Genomic DNA, 17,314 nt, shown 5'->3' with positions numbered 1-17,314 from the left:
ATTTTCTGTATCATTGTAAAGAAAAGTTCTTAGTGAATCTATCAAAAAAAATTGCATGGAAATATGATACTTCACTTTGCCGCTAGAGCATGCTGAGCAAATGATGTCTATTACTCACCTTTTGACAAAATAGAAGTTGATCATGATCACCAGTGTTAGTTTTTACTGATTATGAATCATAGCTACATCACTTCAATTTTTAGATCAAAATATGCTAGTACATTGTGGAAATCACCATCTTTCACTCAATCCACTCTTTGCATTAATGGTTAGCTACTGCACTGTGCCTGCATGTTGTTAACATAGTTTTTGGTCAAGAAATTTATGTTATATACTCCATATCCACATACATAGCCTATTTAGCACCCTCCAACTTTTTCCCATTTTCAGTATTGAAATTAAAGTTATATAGCCTAGTAAATCTTAACTGTAGCATCTAATGTATAAATTAACCAACAGTTTGTTTAGTTTTATCAGTTTTTATGTCAGTGAGATTTTGTTTAACCTATCTTGTGTTATTCCTGACATGTCTCGGGGTTGACCTCTGACCTTGACTGGTTGATCCAAGATATATCGTTTTAGCATCAGAACATTTTTGAAACTAGATGCTGCTACTTGTTATAATTTTTATATTAAAACTAACTTTTGAAATACAGTAGAGCGTCGATTATCTGAAAGTCAATCATCCGAAACGTCAATCATCCGAAAGAATTCCAGTCGGCAAATTTAAATTTTCGCCAGTGCTGTGGCACTGCAATCTTTGACTATGTCTTGGGATACTCAAATATTTTACGTTTTTGATACTAAATTAACTTCTGAAGTATAATTTTCTATTGTTTTTATATTTTTCAATATATTTATTTTGTTTGTACAAAATAANACGTTAGGTGACAAAGTATTTTTAATGAAACATTTTTATATTTAAAAAAAAATGTACTTAATTTTTACATTCCCATAACTTTTTAAACTGTTCTTTCATTTTTATTTATTTAAATCAGGGATGGGCAATCTTTTTCTACGTTAGTGAAACATTTAAAAGTTTCGGACCAATGCAGGCCTTGTACACATAAAACAAAACTGCGGGTAAATCACAATTATTTATTCGTATATGATTTAAAATTGACCTAGGTATACTTAATGTGACTTCTGGAACTGATGTGAATGTAATATATCCGAAATATTTAGTTAAATATTAGTCATTTCTAGTTTTGAGTTAATTTTGACGTGAGTCTGTTATCTGATTTTTTGTTTTGTTTTTTACTAAATTCATTGTGGAAGAAAAGTTTATATATGTAAGTCATAGAAAATAAAATTAGAATTTTTGCTGCATACTTCCTTAACTTGGGAACTTGATATATTTATTAATATATTGTGTGACACAGGCCATGGGTTGCCCACACCTGATTTAGATTTCACATCATTCGTTCTCATTTTCCAGTCACTTAAAATTAGTTTACTATTTCACAATTCCATTTTCAAGTATTAATCTTCACACTTAATTTTTACAGATTTGTTTATTTCTTATAAAAACATTTCAAGATTTGTATATTTTTTAGTTATGGAAGTTTCAAATATATTGAATGGATAAGAAACTAGTAGTAGCATTAATACTTAAAAATGGAGTTGGGAAACAGTGAATTAATATTAAGCAAAAAAAACTAGAAAACTAAAATAGAGTATAAAAATTAAGCGGTGGAAAATGGAACAAACAGTGTTATCTTTTTAGCAGAATTTTTATCACTTAGGAAAGAATCCTTGTTTTATTTATCTCATAAATATTTTTAAAGATATTTCTATTATTTAAAATTTTTGAAAGATTATAAAGAGAATGACAGAACTACTTTAATACAATCATGACTTCACTGAACGAATAAACAAACAGATAAATGCATAACAAATTTATAATTTATTTATAGATTGAGATGCTGTTTGATTACATTTATATTTAAAATAATTTTAAATGTCATCCAACTACATATTTTAAAATACATAAATGTTTTTAATAACTCAAATGAAATTGTATAGTAGTCTACAAAATACTAAAGAAAATAAATCAATCATATACATTATTTAAGTGATTCTGTTTGTAATGTACAAAACACTTTCTGATGTTTAAAAAGTTCTGTATATTTATACAATCGAACAAAATGCTTCATAAATTATGTGAATTGCTACTTTAGTAAGTTTTAACTATATTTGTATGTGAATAATCAAATATATTAAATTTCAATTAAAAATGACTGATGATATTTATACAGTAAAAATACATAGAAGAAACTAAAATGTCTTGTTTTATCATGTCCACAACAGTCTTCCATTGCAGAGACAACCTTTCATTAGAGGCTACGACATTTACACAAGAAAAAATACATTGAAGAAACTAACATGTCCAATCATTGGGATAAGATTTTGTTAACTAGCAAATGTTAAAGGGCAGTTTTAAAAATTTTCTCCAAGATAGCATCCTTGATATTTTCTCCAAGATAGCATCCTTGATAATCAGAAAAACAGTGTATATTTAATGGAAAATAGTTATAATGTTATGTCTGTCTTACAGTTGACTAATTTATTTTATTGTTTAGACAAATTAATTCTCTGGTTATAATATAATTATTCTTGTTATAATTATATTTTCTTACCATTTTAACAAATTTAATTATTATAATAACTTTTGGCATTCCCAAGAAGTTGAATGTATAAAGATATTGTCTATTCTTTTAAAATTTTTGAATGTCTTTTTTGTTTTGTCCTTCGAGAGTATTTAATTTCTCAAATGGAAATCAAATACGTCATTCTTTAGTTTCTAGTTCAAAATTTAATACTGTTTATTGAATGTCTTTTATTATTCATTACTGGATTTTCCAACTGAGTTGAATAAATAAGCTTTTACTTTTCTTTTCAGAAAAGCTTTCCAGGGAGAACTTAAAATATCCATGGGGAATGGGGAAACCCGAATTCTCCGGAGTACTCCAGACTGGGAGGTATTTATTGTTTTCCTTATTTAAAGTAGCATTTCCCAACCTATGTATCATTTATACCCACAGTTATTAACTGAAAAAATACAATTTGCATCTTTTCGTTTGCTAAAAATGAGCCACCAACTAGATAGGTTGGAAAATGCCGATTTAAAGTTATTACGTTGATTTTTCTGTTAATTTTTGGTATTTGTGTACAAAAATTAACAGAAAAATCAATGTAATAGGTTGAAAAATGCTGATTTAAAGTTATCTAGTCAGTGGCTCATTTAATTCCTTTAATCTAATCAAATGTTGCCTGCAATTGAAAAATCTAACTTTAGGTGACAAAGTATTTTTAATGAAACATTTTTATATTTAAAAAAAAATGTACTTAATTTTTACATTCCCATAACTTTTTAAACTGTTCTTTCATTTTTATTTATTTAAATCAGGGATGGGCAATCTTTTTCTACGTTAGTGAAACATTTAAAAGTTTCGGACCAATGCAGGCCTTGTACACATAAAACAAAACTGCGGGTAAATCACAATTATTTATTCGTATATGATTTAAAATTGACCTAGGTATACTTAATGTGACTTCTGGAACTGATGTGAATGTAATATATCCGAAATATTTAGTTAAATATTAGTCATTTCTAGTTTTGAGTTAATTTTGACGTGAGTCTGTTATCTGATTTTTTGTTTTGTTTTTTACTAAATTCATTGTGGAAGAAAAGTTTATATATGTAAGTCATAGAAAATAAAATTAGAATTTTTGCTGCATACTTCCTTAACTTGGGAACTTGATATATTTATTAATATATTGTGTGACACAGGCCATGGGTTGCCCACACCTGATTTAGATTTCACATCATTCGTTCTCATTTTCCAGTCACTTAAAATTAGTTTACTATTTCACAATTCCATTTTCAAGTATTAATCTTCACACTTAATTTTTACAGATTTGTTTATTTCTTATAAAAACATTTCAAGATTTGTATCTTTTTTAGTTATGGAAGTTTCAAATATATTGAATGGATAAGAAACTAGTAGTAGCATTAATACTTAAAAATGGAGTTGGGAAACAGTGAATTAATATTAAGCAAAAAAAACTAGAAAACTAAAATAGAGTATAAAAATTAAGCGGTGGAAAATGGAACAAACAGTGTTATCTTTTTAGCAGAATTTTTATCACTTAGGAAAGAATCCTTGTTTTATTTATCTCATAAATATTTTTAAAGATATTTCTATTATTTAAAATTTTTGAAAGATTATAAAGAGAATGACAGAACTACTTTAATACAATCATGACTTCACTGAACGAATAAACAAACAGATAAATGCATAACAAATTTATAATTTATTTATAGATTGAGATGCTGTTTGATTACATTTATATTTAAAATAATTTTAAATGTCATCCAACTACATATTTTAAAATACATAAATGTTTTTAATAACTCAAATGAAATTGTATAGTAGTCTACAAAATACTAAAGAAAATAAATCAATCATATACATTATTTAAGTGATTCTGTTTGTAATGTACAAAACACTTTCTGATGTTTAAAAAGTTCTGTATATTTATACAATCGAACAAAATGCTTCATAAATTATGTGAATTGCTACTTTAGTAAGTTTTAACTATATTTGTATGTGAATAATCAAATATATTAAATTTCAATTAAAAATGACTGATGATATTTATACAGTAAAAATACATAGAAGAAACTAAAATGTCTTGTTTTATCATGTCCACAACAGTCTTCCATTGCAGAGACAACCTTTCATTAGAGGCTACGACATTTACACAAGAAAAAATACATTGAAGAAACTAACATGTCCAATCATTGGGACAACATTTCCACTGACAGATTTTTATTAATGGAATAATTAAATTTTTAAAAAATAATTGGTAATAAATCTAGGCCTCTACATAATTTTCCTGTGTCTTACTTTACAATGATATTTTGGACACAAATATTTAATAGTTACACAGATTTCAATAAATTAATTGAATTTATTGTTAATTAATTAATAATAATATTACACAAATAATGAAAGAAATTTGATTGTGTTATTCTGTTCTCACTAATCTACCAAGTAAATTTTTACCACACCTATACATGAGCCAAAATGAAATGTAACCAGACTTTTTTTATAATTATTATATTTGAAATACATATTTTGTTTAATATAATGCCAAAAAACAGTATATAAATTGTTTTTGCTTATGGCTGACTTCATTATACATAATTATTTTAATTATCTTTAATTTTTATCATGTTTATACTTTAATGAGAAAAAGAAAGAAGGAAGGAATGAAAGGAGAGAGATGTGTAAATGTACAGTTTAATATGTTATTTTAAATTTAATATATCAAATTATAAGTGAAATATGCTTCTACTTAGCTATTGTAAACAGTTAATTAGAATCATATTTTGCAGAATATCTGTTAATTGTAATCAGAAGGAAGAAAAATTATAAATATGTTAATGTAAGATTGGGTTTGACAGTTTTATATATAAAGATAATTAAATATATACATTATAATTAGATATAAAACTCTGTACATAAATTAATTATAAAATAATGAAATTTATAAACATCTGATTGTTGTAAGTACACATTAACTTAATAATTAGAAAGGAAGTTTAATAATCCTGTAAACATACGGTTTACATTAAATTGCACATTACAGGATTATTTAATATTTACACATTTCTATGATTAAGTGTAAAATTAATTTCCTTGCATTATATCTTGTGGAGTACATTTTACTCAAAATCCAGCTAAGTAATCTTAGCTGGATTTCATGTAAAATGTATTAAAAACACAAGTTATATACATTATCATTAATATATAAAATGGTTTTAAAAATTAAAATGTTTACCTACATTCATATATTTCTCAATTCTCCATAGGAAAGTGCAATCAGCGATGACCACCTGTGGGTTAACAGTAGTGCCTCTGGAGATTTGTGCTACGTCGGAGATAATGACTGCTCAGTGAGTGCTTTTATGCCATCTTACTAAAGTATAAATTTCTGATTTTCGTTATAAAATTGTCTCTAAAGCACTGCATCGATTCAAATTTCAGAAACAAGGTCCGAGGATGAGGTGCCCATCTTGCAAAATTACTGCTCATACTAGATGCATCAACACCCTAATTGAAAAAGTTTGTTTTAACACATTTACTAATTTTTATTTATGTACAGAAATAAATTTAAGCTGTATTTTTTGTATAAAATGATTTTATTATTCTTAAATATTTTTAAAAACTGCTTAAAGTTTGATTCTGTAAATTGATAGATTTGAAGAGTGATAATATGAAATTGTATAGAAAGTGTTTAATGTTACAGTAATCAAATAATCAAATTTTATATTAATAAGAAATTGAATTAATTCTTTTAATATTAAATTTATTCTTCTTTAAATAGATGAAATTCCATTGTAAACCAACTTTCAAAGATGTTGGCGTCAGGCAGTATAGGGAGGTAAGTAGAACTGTGCTATTCTACTAATACTAATAATAATAATATGAAATCACTGATACACTATAGACTCAGAACTGTTATCTAAGTTTAGCAACAAGTATCTCCTGAACAGCTACATGCATTATAATTTAAAAAATACAGTTGTAAATCTAAGTGGGACTAAAATACACAATTCAGAAATAAAACCAAACATATAAACAAATTTTTATGTACTAAAACACTTGACTTACTTAGATTGATTTTTTTTTTCATTCTATTTTATTATCCATACAGCATTTTGCATTGTTATAAGACAAAAAATTTTTTAAAAATTTATCAATGATTAAATTCATTGTTTAATTTTGATTTGTTAGATAAATAAGTGATTTATTGAATTAGTATTTTATTTGTACTCAGTTATTTAAGGAAAACAATTATCCTTAAATGTAAACGGTTACTATAAAGATCTATGGATATTTCAGACATAGTTCTTAACTTTAAGATATTCTGAATAAACTGCAAAATCATTTACATATATTAAATGATTCTGACCTTGATTCATATCATGCATAGACTCTACCTTTCTGTCTCTAGAGCAGTTTCCCTTAGTGCTTATGCAGGTAGGAGGTTAATGAATCAAAAATATCTACTTTCATTCTAGTAGATATGCTGTTATCTCGCAGAATTCCATTTTTGTAATTATTTCATAAATTAATAGCGTAATTTTTGTAATATTTTATTCAGGACCATTTAAATAAATAAAAACCTATTTTATAAAATATGCCATTGTTAAAAAAGTAAAGGTCAGAATTTTTAATAATTCTGACCTTTACTTTTTTAACAATGGCATATTTTATGAAATGATTTTAAAAAAAATTCACTGATTTTGTTTTGAAATTGTTAAGTCCTTATATTAATTTCAAACATGTGTCTGAAATTTAAATGCTAAATAAATTCAAGTAAGTTTTAGAAAATTTGAAAATGAATAATTAATTTGGAAAACTTCCAAGTATCTAGTTAGAAGTCAGAGGTTAATTAGAGGTTTCTGATTTAAATATTTCCTTGCCAACTTAATCATTTGTTTACATCAGTGTAACAGATGAATGTTTTATGAGTGTATAAATTAAATAAATAAAATAAATTTTTCATTTGTATGCTATTGAAAGTTTAGTTATAACAGTTGTATCTATCCAGAAGTTAATGGGTTAGATTGTGATACTGATAAAAATCTTTAACTTAATTGAGAGAATTTCCATATGCAAATATTTTTGTTTTTAAATTAATTTTTTGTGCCAGAATAATTTGTTTAATACAAGTGTTGATATTATAATTTATGAAATTTATTTTAAAATTAGCTGTCACATGAATCAAATATAATTATCATAGTTGTGTGGAAATCATTAGAAATAGGACATATTTATTTTAGAGAGTAAATTTTTTCTAAAATATCTTATAATTTGTAGACATTATTGGTGGTTTTTTTTTTTCCAAAATTGATTTTATAATTGAACAGTGAAGTCATTCAAAGCCATTTTGGATGGATTAGTCGATAAAAATTGTATCAATTCTGACTTCAACTTTGATTTATAAACTTTGTTTTAAGCTTTCGCATCATTATAGGCTAGGAGGCTAAAAAACTAGCTTAACAATTCACATAGTGATGATATATCTTATATACTATTTATCATTTTGATAGCTTTAACATTATTAGTTTGTGCTGAAGTGTTATGAAGGAGTCAAAGTCAGAAATTTAAAAACTGAATGGAGTGGATTGGTTTTGTGTATCTATTCCATAGCCCTGTTGGTAATAAATGTGATTTTTCAATGGAGGAATTCCTATGGGGAGTTTATTGATATGAACTTTATGTGAATTGGTACTTAAGAAGTCGAGATAAAACAGAGATATGTACTTGCTTTTGTCAGTTTGAAAATTTGCTTTGATTGATAGATTGGGACCATACACATAAAGTTGATTATTTTCTGTTTCATCTTTATTTTTTCTTTCATGATTATTTTATATTTACATTTTACTGCTCACACAGGGCAGTCAGTTATTTTCAAATTTTGAACATAAATTTCTTTTATTAAAATGTTCTGTTTGCTTGGGTTCAATTTTCCAAAGATGCTCTGTTTAGGCTGAATGTTTTAGAAGTTTGAATTAAGAATCATTGTTTCTAGGTGTTGAGTTGTGTAAGATAATTTAACAAATTAAATTGTTTGTTTTGTATTTAAAAAATAAAATATTGTAGTTTTCTTTTGTAAATAAGATAACAAAATTTTCATGTGTAATTTAAATTATATTTATATCATATGAAAATAGATCCTACTTAATAATATGCAAGTACTTATAAACTAACACAGTACTGTTTAAGAATTCACATTTTTAAAATTATTTTTAATAAGAGTGTATTTGATTTGATAATAATTAAAATTAATCATCTGTTATTAAAGATATAATCCCATGTATTAATTAATTTGAAAAAATTAATCAAAACTGCACATTATTAATGAAATAAGTCTTAATTATATTGAGTAACTTGCTACAATTGTATCATATTATAACATAAATATTATTAGTATTGTTTTATTAAAATTTCAATATTTAACTGTAAATGTTTTTGACAAATGATAGAAAACTGCATTTATATGCTTGTTAATTTATTGTATGTGTAGTGTTTGAATTATTAAATATATTGTAAAATTTACTTGATGAAAAATATTTTTGTAATATCAAGATAGTAANGACACAATTATTCTTTTCAAAAATGTGTAATTTTTGTTATGCTTAACATTGATGAAAATTCAACATGACATCACCTGCAATGGAGAAAACTTTGAACATCAGATAGTTTAAAGTATTGTAATGTATCTGAAAACTGTACCTGATACCACTTATAATTTTTCAACAAAATTGCAACTTTATACTGATAACTAGTTAATTTTTCTAATACATTTGTTCAAATTCATAATACATTGAGTAAACAAGTTATAGAAGATACAGTGGAACCTTGTTAACTTGAACTGGGATAACTCAGTCATTTTATCTTCCGAATTGTTTAGCATAGAAATTTACATGTTAACTCAAATGGGGTTTTAATACAGTATTTTCATAAAGTCTCCACAATTTTAATTTTCAGTTAAATAAAATAATTAACATTCATCTATTGAATAAACTAATTAGAAACTTTTAAATAAACATAGAATAAAAATAAATGGGTCTCATGAAGGTTGCTGGGATGACTTCCAGATAGCACTTATGACCTAGATATTGTAACTGTCATTTGAACATTTAGTTTTTTTTTTCCTTCTTTCTTTTAGTTGTCAATGGGACTCTTAGTGCCCGCAAGGCAGGAAGAGTCAAAAAACTACTTGTTTTACAAAAATACTTTATTTTTGCTTTTTCCTTAAAACTATTGACTAACAAATATTTCATTTTTGGACTCTTGCTCAGGGTTACACAGATGAACCTATCTCTAAAATACTAATAAATGTACAAGAGGGAAATGTTACACAGTTGGATAGGTGAGTTTATTTTATTTTCAGCAGCCATTGTCAATAATAATGTCATTTATGTTAAGCTTTTTCAATTTTTAGGTGGGATTTATCTGTTCAGAAAAATACTGAAGTCGATCTGTCACAATGTGAAGAGGGAAAGGAATACTTTCCTCTTCACGTTGTTAATAATTATTTTTCATTGGGAGTTGATGCTCACATTGCTTTAGAATTTCATGAAGCAAGAGGTATGCACAATATATAAATTTTTAGAAACTTAAGTACAAAAATGAAATACAAATGTAAATTTACAATTCAGAGGCTCGTCCCGATAAATTTAACAGTCGACTTAGGAACAAAATGTTCTACGGTCAGGCAGGTGGAAAAGATCTGTTGCAGAGAAAATGGAAGGATTTGTGTTCCTGCGTAACATTAGAGGTATAGCTAATGACATTTAATATTGTGGGGTTTAAAAATTTAGCTAAAAGAAATTCTTACTATTTTAATAATTTTAGTGTGACGATCAAGACTTGACTCCTCGTTTAAAAGAACTTAAAGTCCATTCAGTATTGTTCCTTAACATTCCTAGGTAAGTAAAATCTATTTCTAAATATTAGCTTGTTTTAAAGTCTCTATTTACACTTAAAACATTCAAACCTTCCACGTTTTATTAGTGAAAAACCATAAGTAAATGTGATGATATGCACTAGCTTGTAAATTTATTCTTTAGAGTTAAAGATGGTATAGTACTTCAATGAAACATTGATAATATAGGACAGGATCAGTATCAAAACTCTAACAAATCACATAATGAAGAAAATATCATTTATTCTGAATGGCTTGGACAACTGAATAAATTCAGAAGTTTTATTTATGTTAATTGGTAATTCATATTGGGTTGTTTGCAAGAAAATTAAAAGTGGTAAGAATTTAAGTTATAACTTTATTTCACACACACAATCATTTTGATTAATGTTCTAATACAGAGAATCTTTTAAGAGAGTAAGTTCTGGATATTGACAATATCAATATATACTATTGTTAATATTCTGGATATTAACAATATCCAGAATATTAACAATATTGACAATATCAATATATCCAGATATTGACAATATCAATATATACTATTGTTAATATTCTGGATATTAACAATATCCAGAATATTAACAATATTGACAATATCAATATATCCAGATATTGACAATATCAATATATACTATTGTTAATATTCTGGATATTAACAATATCAATATATACTATTGTTATAAATGATCTGATTTTCATCTCACTTAGACATTTTTTGCTTTCTACAATTGTTTCCAAGTATTTTACTGTTGCATGAAAATTTAGATAGAATTATATTTAAGATTGAAGAATTTATTGGATGTCAAAGCCATGGTAAGAAAATAATGAATAAAATTTACAATAATATTAAAGATCAGATTCCTAAGTGTTATTTTACCAATATGTAATATATTGTTGTTATCGAAACTGTGTTGTTGTTTATGTATTGTATACTGGCACGATGAAGTGACCGTTTAACCAACATGTGACAAGTTTTCCATCTTTATTTAGTTAGTACGCCGTAATATGTAATATTGTAAATCGTGCAAGATTAAATGAATATTGTTTAGCTTGCCTAAAGATTATTTTCAAACTGTTTTTTTTTTAACTGTTTTAGTAATTTGTAGCTAGTATAACTAATTAAATAAGAATATTCTTATCAAATTAGTTATACTAGCTACAAATTACGAAAACAGTTAAAAAAAAAAAAAAAAAAAAGTTTGAAAATAATCTTTAGGCAAGCAATAAGAATATTGTTTAGCTATCTGAAGTCAATTTTTAATAACGAACAACAAATATTTCAATGAAACATTTCAGTTATGGCGGAGGTACTCATCCATGGGGTAATCCCACTACTGGATTTGAAATGCAGAAAACAGATGATGGACTTATAGAAGTAATAGGCTTAACTACTTACCAATTGGTGAGTTGTATTTTATTTTTTCTGTTAATAAATTATGGAAGATTCAAATCTTTCCAGTATTTTACCATTCAGTCATTCATCTAACTAGATTTAATTGTATATCTTGATATAAAATTATACAAGTTAATCTTGAGAATAAAATATTTGCAGGAATAAAAGGATTGGCATGCATTTTATGTAAATTTTTCTTAATACTGATTATAAATATGCTTCTGTATTATGGAAGCTAAAATTTTGACATTGGTAAAAAATTAGTTGGAATTAATATTATCTAAGTTAACAGTTCCACACACAATAGAGAAACTTGTTTATACCAATATTTGTGTATAATAATAACTGTTATTAAGCCAACAACTACGGATTATATCAAGCTATTATATTGTGGTTATTTTAAATTAATTACTAAATAGTTTGTCACTAGAGGGAGGCATTAGGCGCCATCTCTTGTCAGATTTAATAATTATAAATAATTTTTTTATTATTCAAATGAAACTGTGTTTTTTTTATNATTACATTTGAAGATTGGAGTCTACCTGGCGCCCATCTGGGTCCATTGCTGAATTAGATTGTGTCAACAAAAGACGATGTTTCTCTTCGCCGATATATAACCTATCATAAATACAATGTAATTAGATTTTTCGACGGATATCAGTAAATCTTGTATAATACAACTCTACTATCCTCTATCGAAAAATCAGTCGGTATTGTTTATAAATATTATTATTATATTTTTTAAATAGAATTAATAAAGACTAGCTGCCGTAAATCTAGGTTAAATTGAGTTATATATCTCTTAATGATTAATAATGATGTGTCTCGTTCTAACACCTCCCCATTCGCTAACTGCTGATAAATGATAAATCGAAGAGTAAGTTGGAAAGATGTTCGTGACATCAACGTAAATATTAATTTTACGAAAGGGTTTTTTTTTTTCGAGTGAATATATTGTCTATTCTAATTCAACAGATACGTCGATTATATTTATTATAATGGCAACATCATTGAGTAACTATAGGTGAGGATGTCTTATCTGGCTTGGTATATGTTATAGCAATTTATGAACGTACCAGTTAAATTTGACATAATATTCTGAATGTATTTACTAGTGCAGTTATATATGTATTATTTATTAAACGATTCCTCAAATTTTATCCACTTGTAATCAAGATAGAAGTCTAAAACTTTGAGGGCTTAACTGTCAGATTATAATGCATTTTAATGGTGTTATAGGGAGTGGCCCACCTCTACCATCCCCTCATCTCCTCATACCGAAACACAATGAACGTAATCAAATGTAAAATTTAATCGTGGTTGTGTGTTTATGTATTGTATGTGTGTGTGTGAATGCTGTGTAGTGGTGTATATGGTTAGTTGGTCCCTCCTCCTCCACTCTCAATTTTATTAAAAATGAGTTAAAGTTTTAAAGATTTACAGTCGTAACCGTATAAATAAATTAATTTAGAAAATTTTGGAAGAAAAGAATCAGCCTATTGTGGGACTTGAACCTGCAATTGTTGCTTATAGTGCAAATATATTGCCAGTTACGCTATCCGAGCCTCCAGTCTGATCTCAGGACAGATGCTGAATGTAGTCCCCAGCCAGTGCCGTATGTAACCGATGATGGTTATCTCATGCTTAAATATATCTGGAAGAGGATATTGGACCAGAGGCTCGGATAGTGTAACTGGTAACACATCCACATGGTAAGCAGCAGTTGTGGGTTCAAGTCCCACTCTAGGCCAATTCTTCTTTTCCAGAATTTTCTAAATTATTTAATCTAATTAAAATTATTAAATCTAATAAGAGATGGTGCCTAATGCCTTTTCTAGTGACAAATTATTTAGTAATTAATTTAAAATAATCACAATATAATAGCCTAATATAATCTGATAGTTATTGGCATATTATGTATGCACATTGGGTTTGTAGATGTTGGTTTATGTATATACAGGCTCTACTTGTGTACAATTCATTATTTCATACACATTTTATACTTTTGATTTTTAACAATATATATGGCAAAATGCATGTACTTTCATGTAATGAATTTTCCCTTCTCACGAACTGTTAGTCATTAGTTCCTTGTTACCTTGCCAACATTAATCATGTCCATTTTTGTTGTCACAGGTTGAGTCTTGAGCAGGGATGTCTTTAGTTAGCACTTGTGTTGATAAGTTGTATCTTGTCAGTTTGTTAAGATGTATGTTATCACTTTATGTACATTTCTGTTTTGTTGAAAAATTTTGTTCTTATTAATTCATAAACATGAGTGAAAAATGAAAACAGCAGTGTTGATATGGCAAAAAGAAATCAAGGTCTCATAACCTCCATATGATTGAGAGTGTATATCTCGTACAAAGGACAATAGAAAAAGACAGCATGATACAGAACTCTTTATCAAGAAAAGAAAAAGAAGAATACAGTTCAATTATCTCTTGACAAATTTATAAAGAAAACACCTGATACTAATCAATAAAAAATATTTTTGAAAACCCTTTTTGATGTTTTTTAATATTGCTCTACTTTCATACATTTTAACTTTTATACACATTCAGGAACTGATTAGGTATGAAAGTAGAGGACTGCCTGTAACTGTTACTGTCTAAATAAATTTTAAAAATTATTATACTCATACTTCATTTATTTGAATGAGAATTTCAAAGGTAAATAAATTATCATTTTTATATGGTTTTATAAAGATAATTGTAGTAAAAATTATTGTCTGAGTTATTTGTATCCAGAGATGGTCTTTGTTAATTCAAATTATTAACTTATGATCTTTTACTTCAAATATTGTTGTATCAAAACAACAAACATACTTTGCTCTGTAAATTTCAGCCATTCCTGCAGGCAGGAGGGCATGGGACATGCTTAGCCCAGTGTAGAAAAGCTAGATTAATAACTACCAAGACTATACCAATGCAAGTTGACGGCGAACCATGCAGATTACTACCGTCAATAATTGAATTATCGCTTCGCAATCAGGCAAATGTTATTTCTAAAACAAAGGTAACATTTTCATTATCTTTCTAACTTCCCCTTTCTTTGAAATTTTTAACTTTTGAACATTTTTCTTAGCAGAGACATGACTATGCACCAAGAAAGTAAGTGAATTATTATCATTTGATATAAAAATTGGTTTGATTGAACTTATACTTTTTCTTGCGTTAAAAGAAAAAAAAATATATTATTTTACATTTGCGTGACACATTTTCTAATTCATTATTGTTACAACAGAGTTTTAGTCTTTACTTTTTATTTGTTATCATTTAAACAAAGTAATTTTGTTTTTTACATCAAAAAGTGTTTTGAATTGATTAAAAGCATTTTGCTCATTTTTTTAGTTTATCATTCATTGTTTTTAATGGAACATCAGTCTGAAGATGATACATTTTGGTCTCAAAAAGTATTTATTATTAACAATAGTGATTAGAAATAAATAATGTAATGTTACTTATTGTTTTCTCATTATTAATAATACCAAGCTGTTATATAACGAAAAAGTCTGCTTTATTGGAGCTCACTCTAATAAGTTTCTTAAACCAGGCACATCATCTGTACAACTGTTGCCATCTTTTTAATGAAATTTAATAATAAGCTATAAATAGACTATTTGTAAAACATGGCTTAGCTTTACTTGTAGTTATTATTATTATATATATATAATAATTAAAAAATTTTAAATAAAATATTAAATTTTCAAACATTGTATTGATAATTTGGTGTGAAAAATGCAAAGTTGAATTCAAAAGTGGACTATAACTTGGCTAATTAAATGTTATATAAATATACAAATATTACATAATTTGGACTAAAGTAGGCTGTTAAGTCAGCCTTGTATTAAATTTAATAAGTAGTATTGAAATGATTAATTGATTGAATTTAATGTTTTATTTTTTCAGAAATGTGTGGTTTTTGAGTTAATTAGAAGATAGCTTTAGAATTTAATTAAATTTACAAGATTATATTTTAAGTCTGTTTATTAAAATAGCTATCAAACATCTTTTTAAGTTTTCTATTGTCAGGAAAAGGATACATGTGTTTAATTTTTATGTAGTTTTATTTAAGAAATTTAAATGAGTTGTTTATTTTACTTAATATATTAAACACTTCTGTTTTTCCAGACAAACTCTTGAAAAATTAACTTTGGATGTAAGAAAGTTGACGATGAGTGATTATGAAACATATCATTACGACAAAGAAAAACTAAAAGAACACTGTGAGTGTGATTTATTTTGTATAACTTTAATTAATCCTTTCATTATATGATTGTATGCTATGTGGCAATAATCATCAATTGTTAACAACTACATTACAAATTATTTCCTTTCTTTTCTCTCTTAATTTCTGGCTTTAAATTTACATATTTTAAATGTTTATTCTATTGAATATTTATTGTATGAAATGTTTTTAGTAAATGTGTCTTAAATATAGTGGAAAATTATAATAAAGTATATACACCTTAACTGTATTCAATAACATATTAAATAATCTTGAAATGTTCAGAATATATACAGATAATATTAAAAACTGGAAGATAAGTTTTACTTTAAATGGTTTGACAGTTGAGCTATTGAGCTTTATATTGAACATTATCATATCTGTCTGTCCAATATCTAGTACAAAATGCCTTTATTCCTGTTGACTTGGTTTATTAGATGTGACATTGATGCTATGCTGTATCTAATATCTTAGATCAGTATAGTCTTATGGAATATTAATACTTTTTTTGTATAGTTTGATGGTTTCAATACTTTAAATGGTTACCTTTTAACAAGTCTTAAAATTTCTAAAATTTTCTTTATAAATCTTTTACATTTGTGGAATGGATGGATAAGAAACATGGAATTGATTCTATACATTGAAATTACTTTTACTGCAAAGACTAAAAGAAATTTTGAATTTTTATTATTTATTTTACATACTTAGAAAATAATTATTTTCAAACATTAAATTTTTAGTCTTAAAGAGCACAAAATAATATTTTGAATTGTATAGATAATCTCATAATTAAGTATATTAAGATACTTATAATTCAATAAAAGAAGTACACATATATCAGTTTGGTCTAATCAAATTAAATGTTTTATTTTAGCTTCAAACTTGGGTTCTTTGCATGTAAATCAGGACACTGATTTGCAAGAAATACGGAGCCATATTAATCAATTGATACAAGTTAGTCTTATTTTTATATTTGGGAGTTAAATTAGTTTGTGCACCAATTATAATTATAATTTTTTTTTTTTAATTTCACTTATAGAATTGCTTGGAGACAGAACATGAGTCTTCAGACGTAATGACAGATTGGTGCTTTCTCGATTGTGAGTAATTCTTATGATTGTCGTAATGGCCAAAAGTCCCTAATTGTTGTTTTTGTTTCTTGTTAGAATGTTAAATTCT

General features: G+C 26.3%; 2 protein-coding genes across 3 annotated transcripts in view; both read left to right on the top strand.

Moving 5' to 3' along the window:
* Positions 1–17,314, top strand: part of LOC111617201 (eye-specific diacylglycerol kinase-like) — a 107,270-nt gene that overhangs the window by 77,736 nt on the left and 12,220 nt on the right. Inside the window, exons 12-21 of one of the 2 annotated variants that reach the window (XM_023358532.1) lie at positions 9,872–9,954; positions 10,027–10,172; positions 10,244–10,362; positions 10,440–10,513; positions 11,809–11,914; positions 14,753–14,923; positions 14,993–15,018; positions 16,039–16,133; positions 17,010–17,089; positions 17,175–17,235. In XM_023358532.1, coding sequence (XP_023214300.1) covers positions 9,872–9,954; positions 10,027–10,172; positions 10,244–10,362; positions 10,440–10,513; positions 11,809–11,914; positions 14,753–14,923; positions 14,993–15,018; positions 16,039–16,133; positions 17,010–17,089; positions 17,175–17,235 — 961 coding nt within the window. The remainder of the gene's footprint in view (positions 1–9,871; positions 9,955–10,026; positions 10,173–10,243; positions 10,363–10,439; positions 10,514–11,808; positions 11,915–14,752; positions 14,924–14,992; positions 15,019–16,038; positions 16,134–17,009; positions 17,090–17,174; positions 17,236–17,314) is intronic. The other variant, XM_023358538.1, reaches the window with a different exon arrangement.
* On the top strand, positions 2,841–6,749 carry LOC111617215 (diacylglycerol kinase zeta-like). The gene is made up of 4 exons (XM_023358546.1): positions 2,841–2,981; positions 5,882–5,965; positions 6,057–6,134; positions 6,397–6,749. Exons 1-4 carry the CDS (start codon positions 2,934–2,936, stop codon positions 6,478–6,480), a joined length of 294 nt encoding a protein of 97 aa, XP_023214314.1. The 5' UTR covers positions 2,841–2,933; the 3' UTR covers positions 6,481–6,749.

Source organism: Centruroides sculpturatus, unplaced genomic scaffold (genome assembly GCF_000671375.1).
Source record: "Centruroides sculpturatus isolate CEXI.00-Female unplaced genomic scaffold, Cexi_2.0 scaffold96, whole genome shotgun sequence".
Lineage (NCBI taxonomy): Eukaryota > Metazoa > Arthropoda > Arachnida > Scorpiones > Buthidae > Centruroides > Centruroides sculpturatus.
Note: the sequence above shows the minus strand (reverse complement) of the source record. Positions and strands in the feature narration are given on the sequence as shown.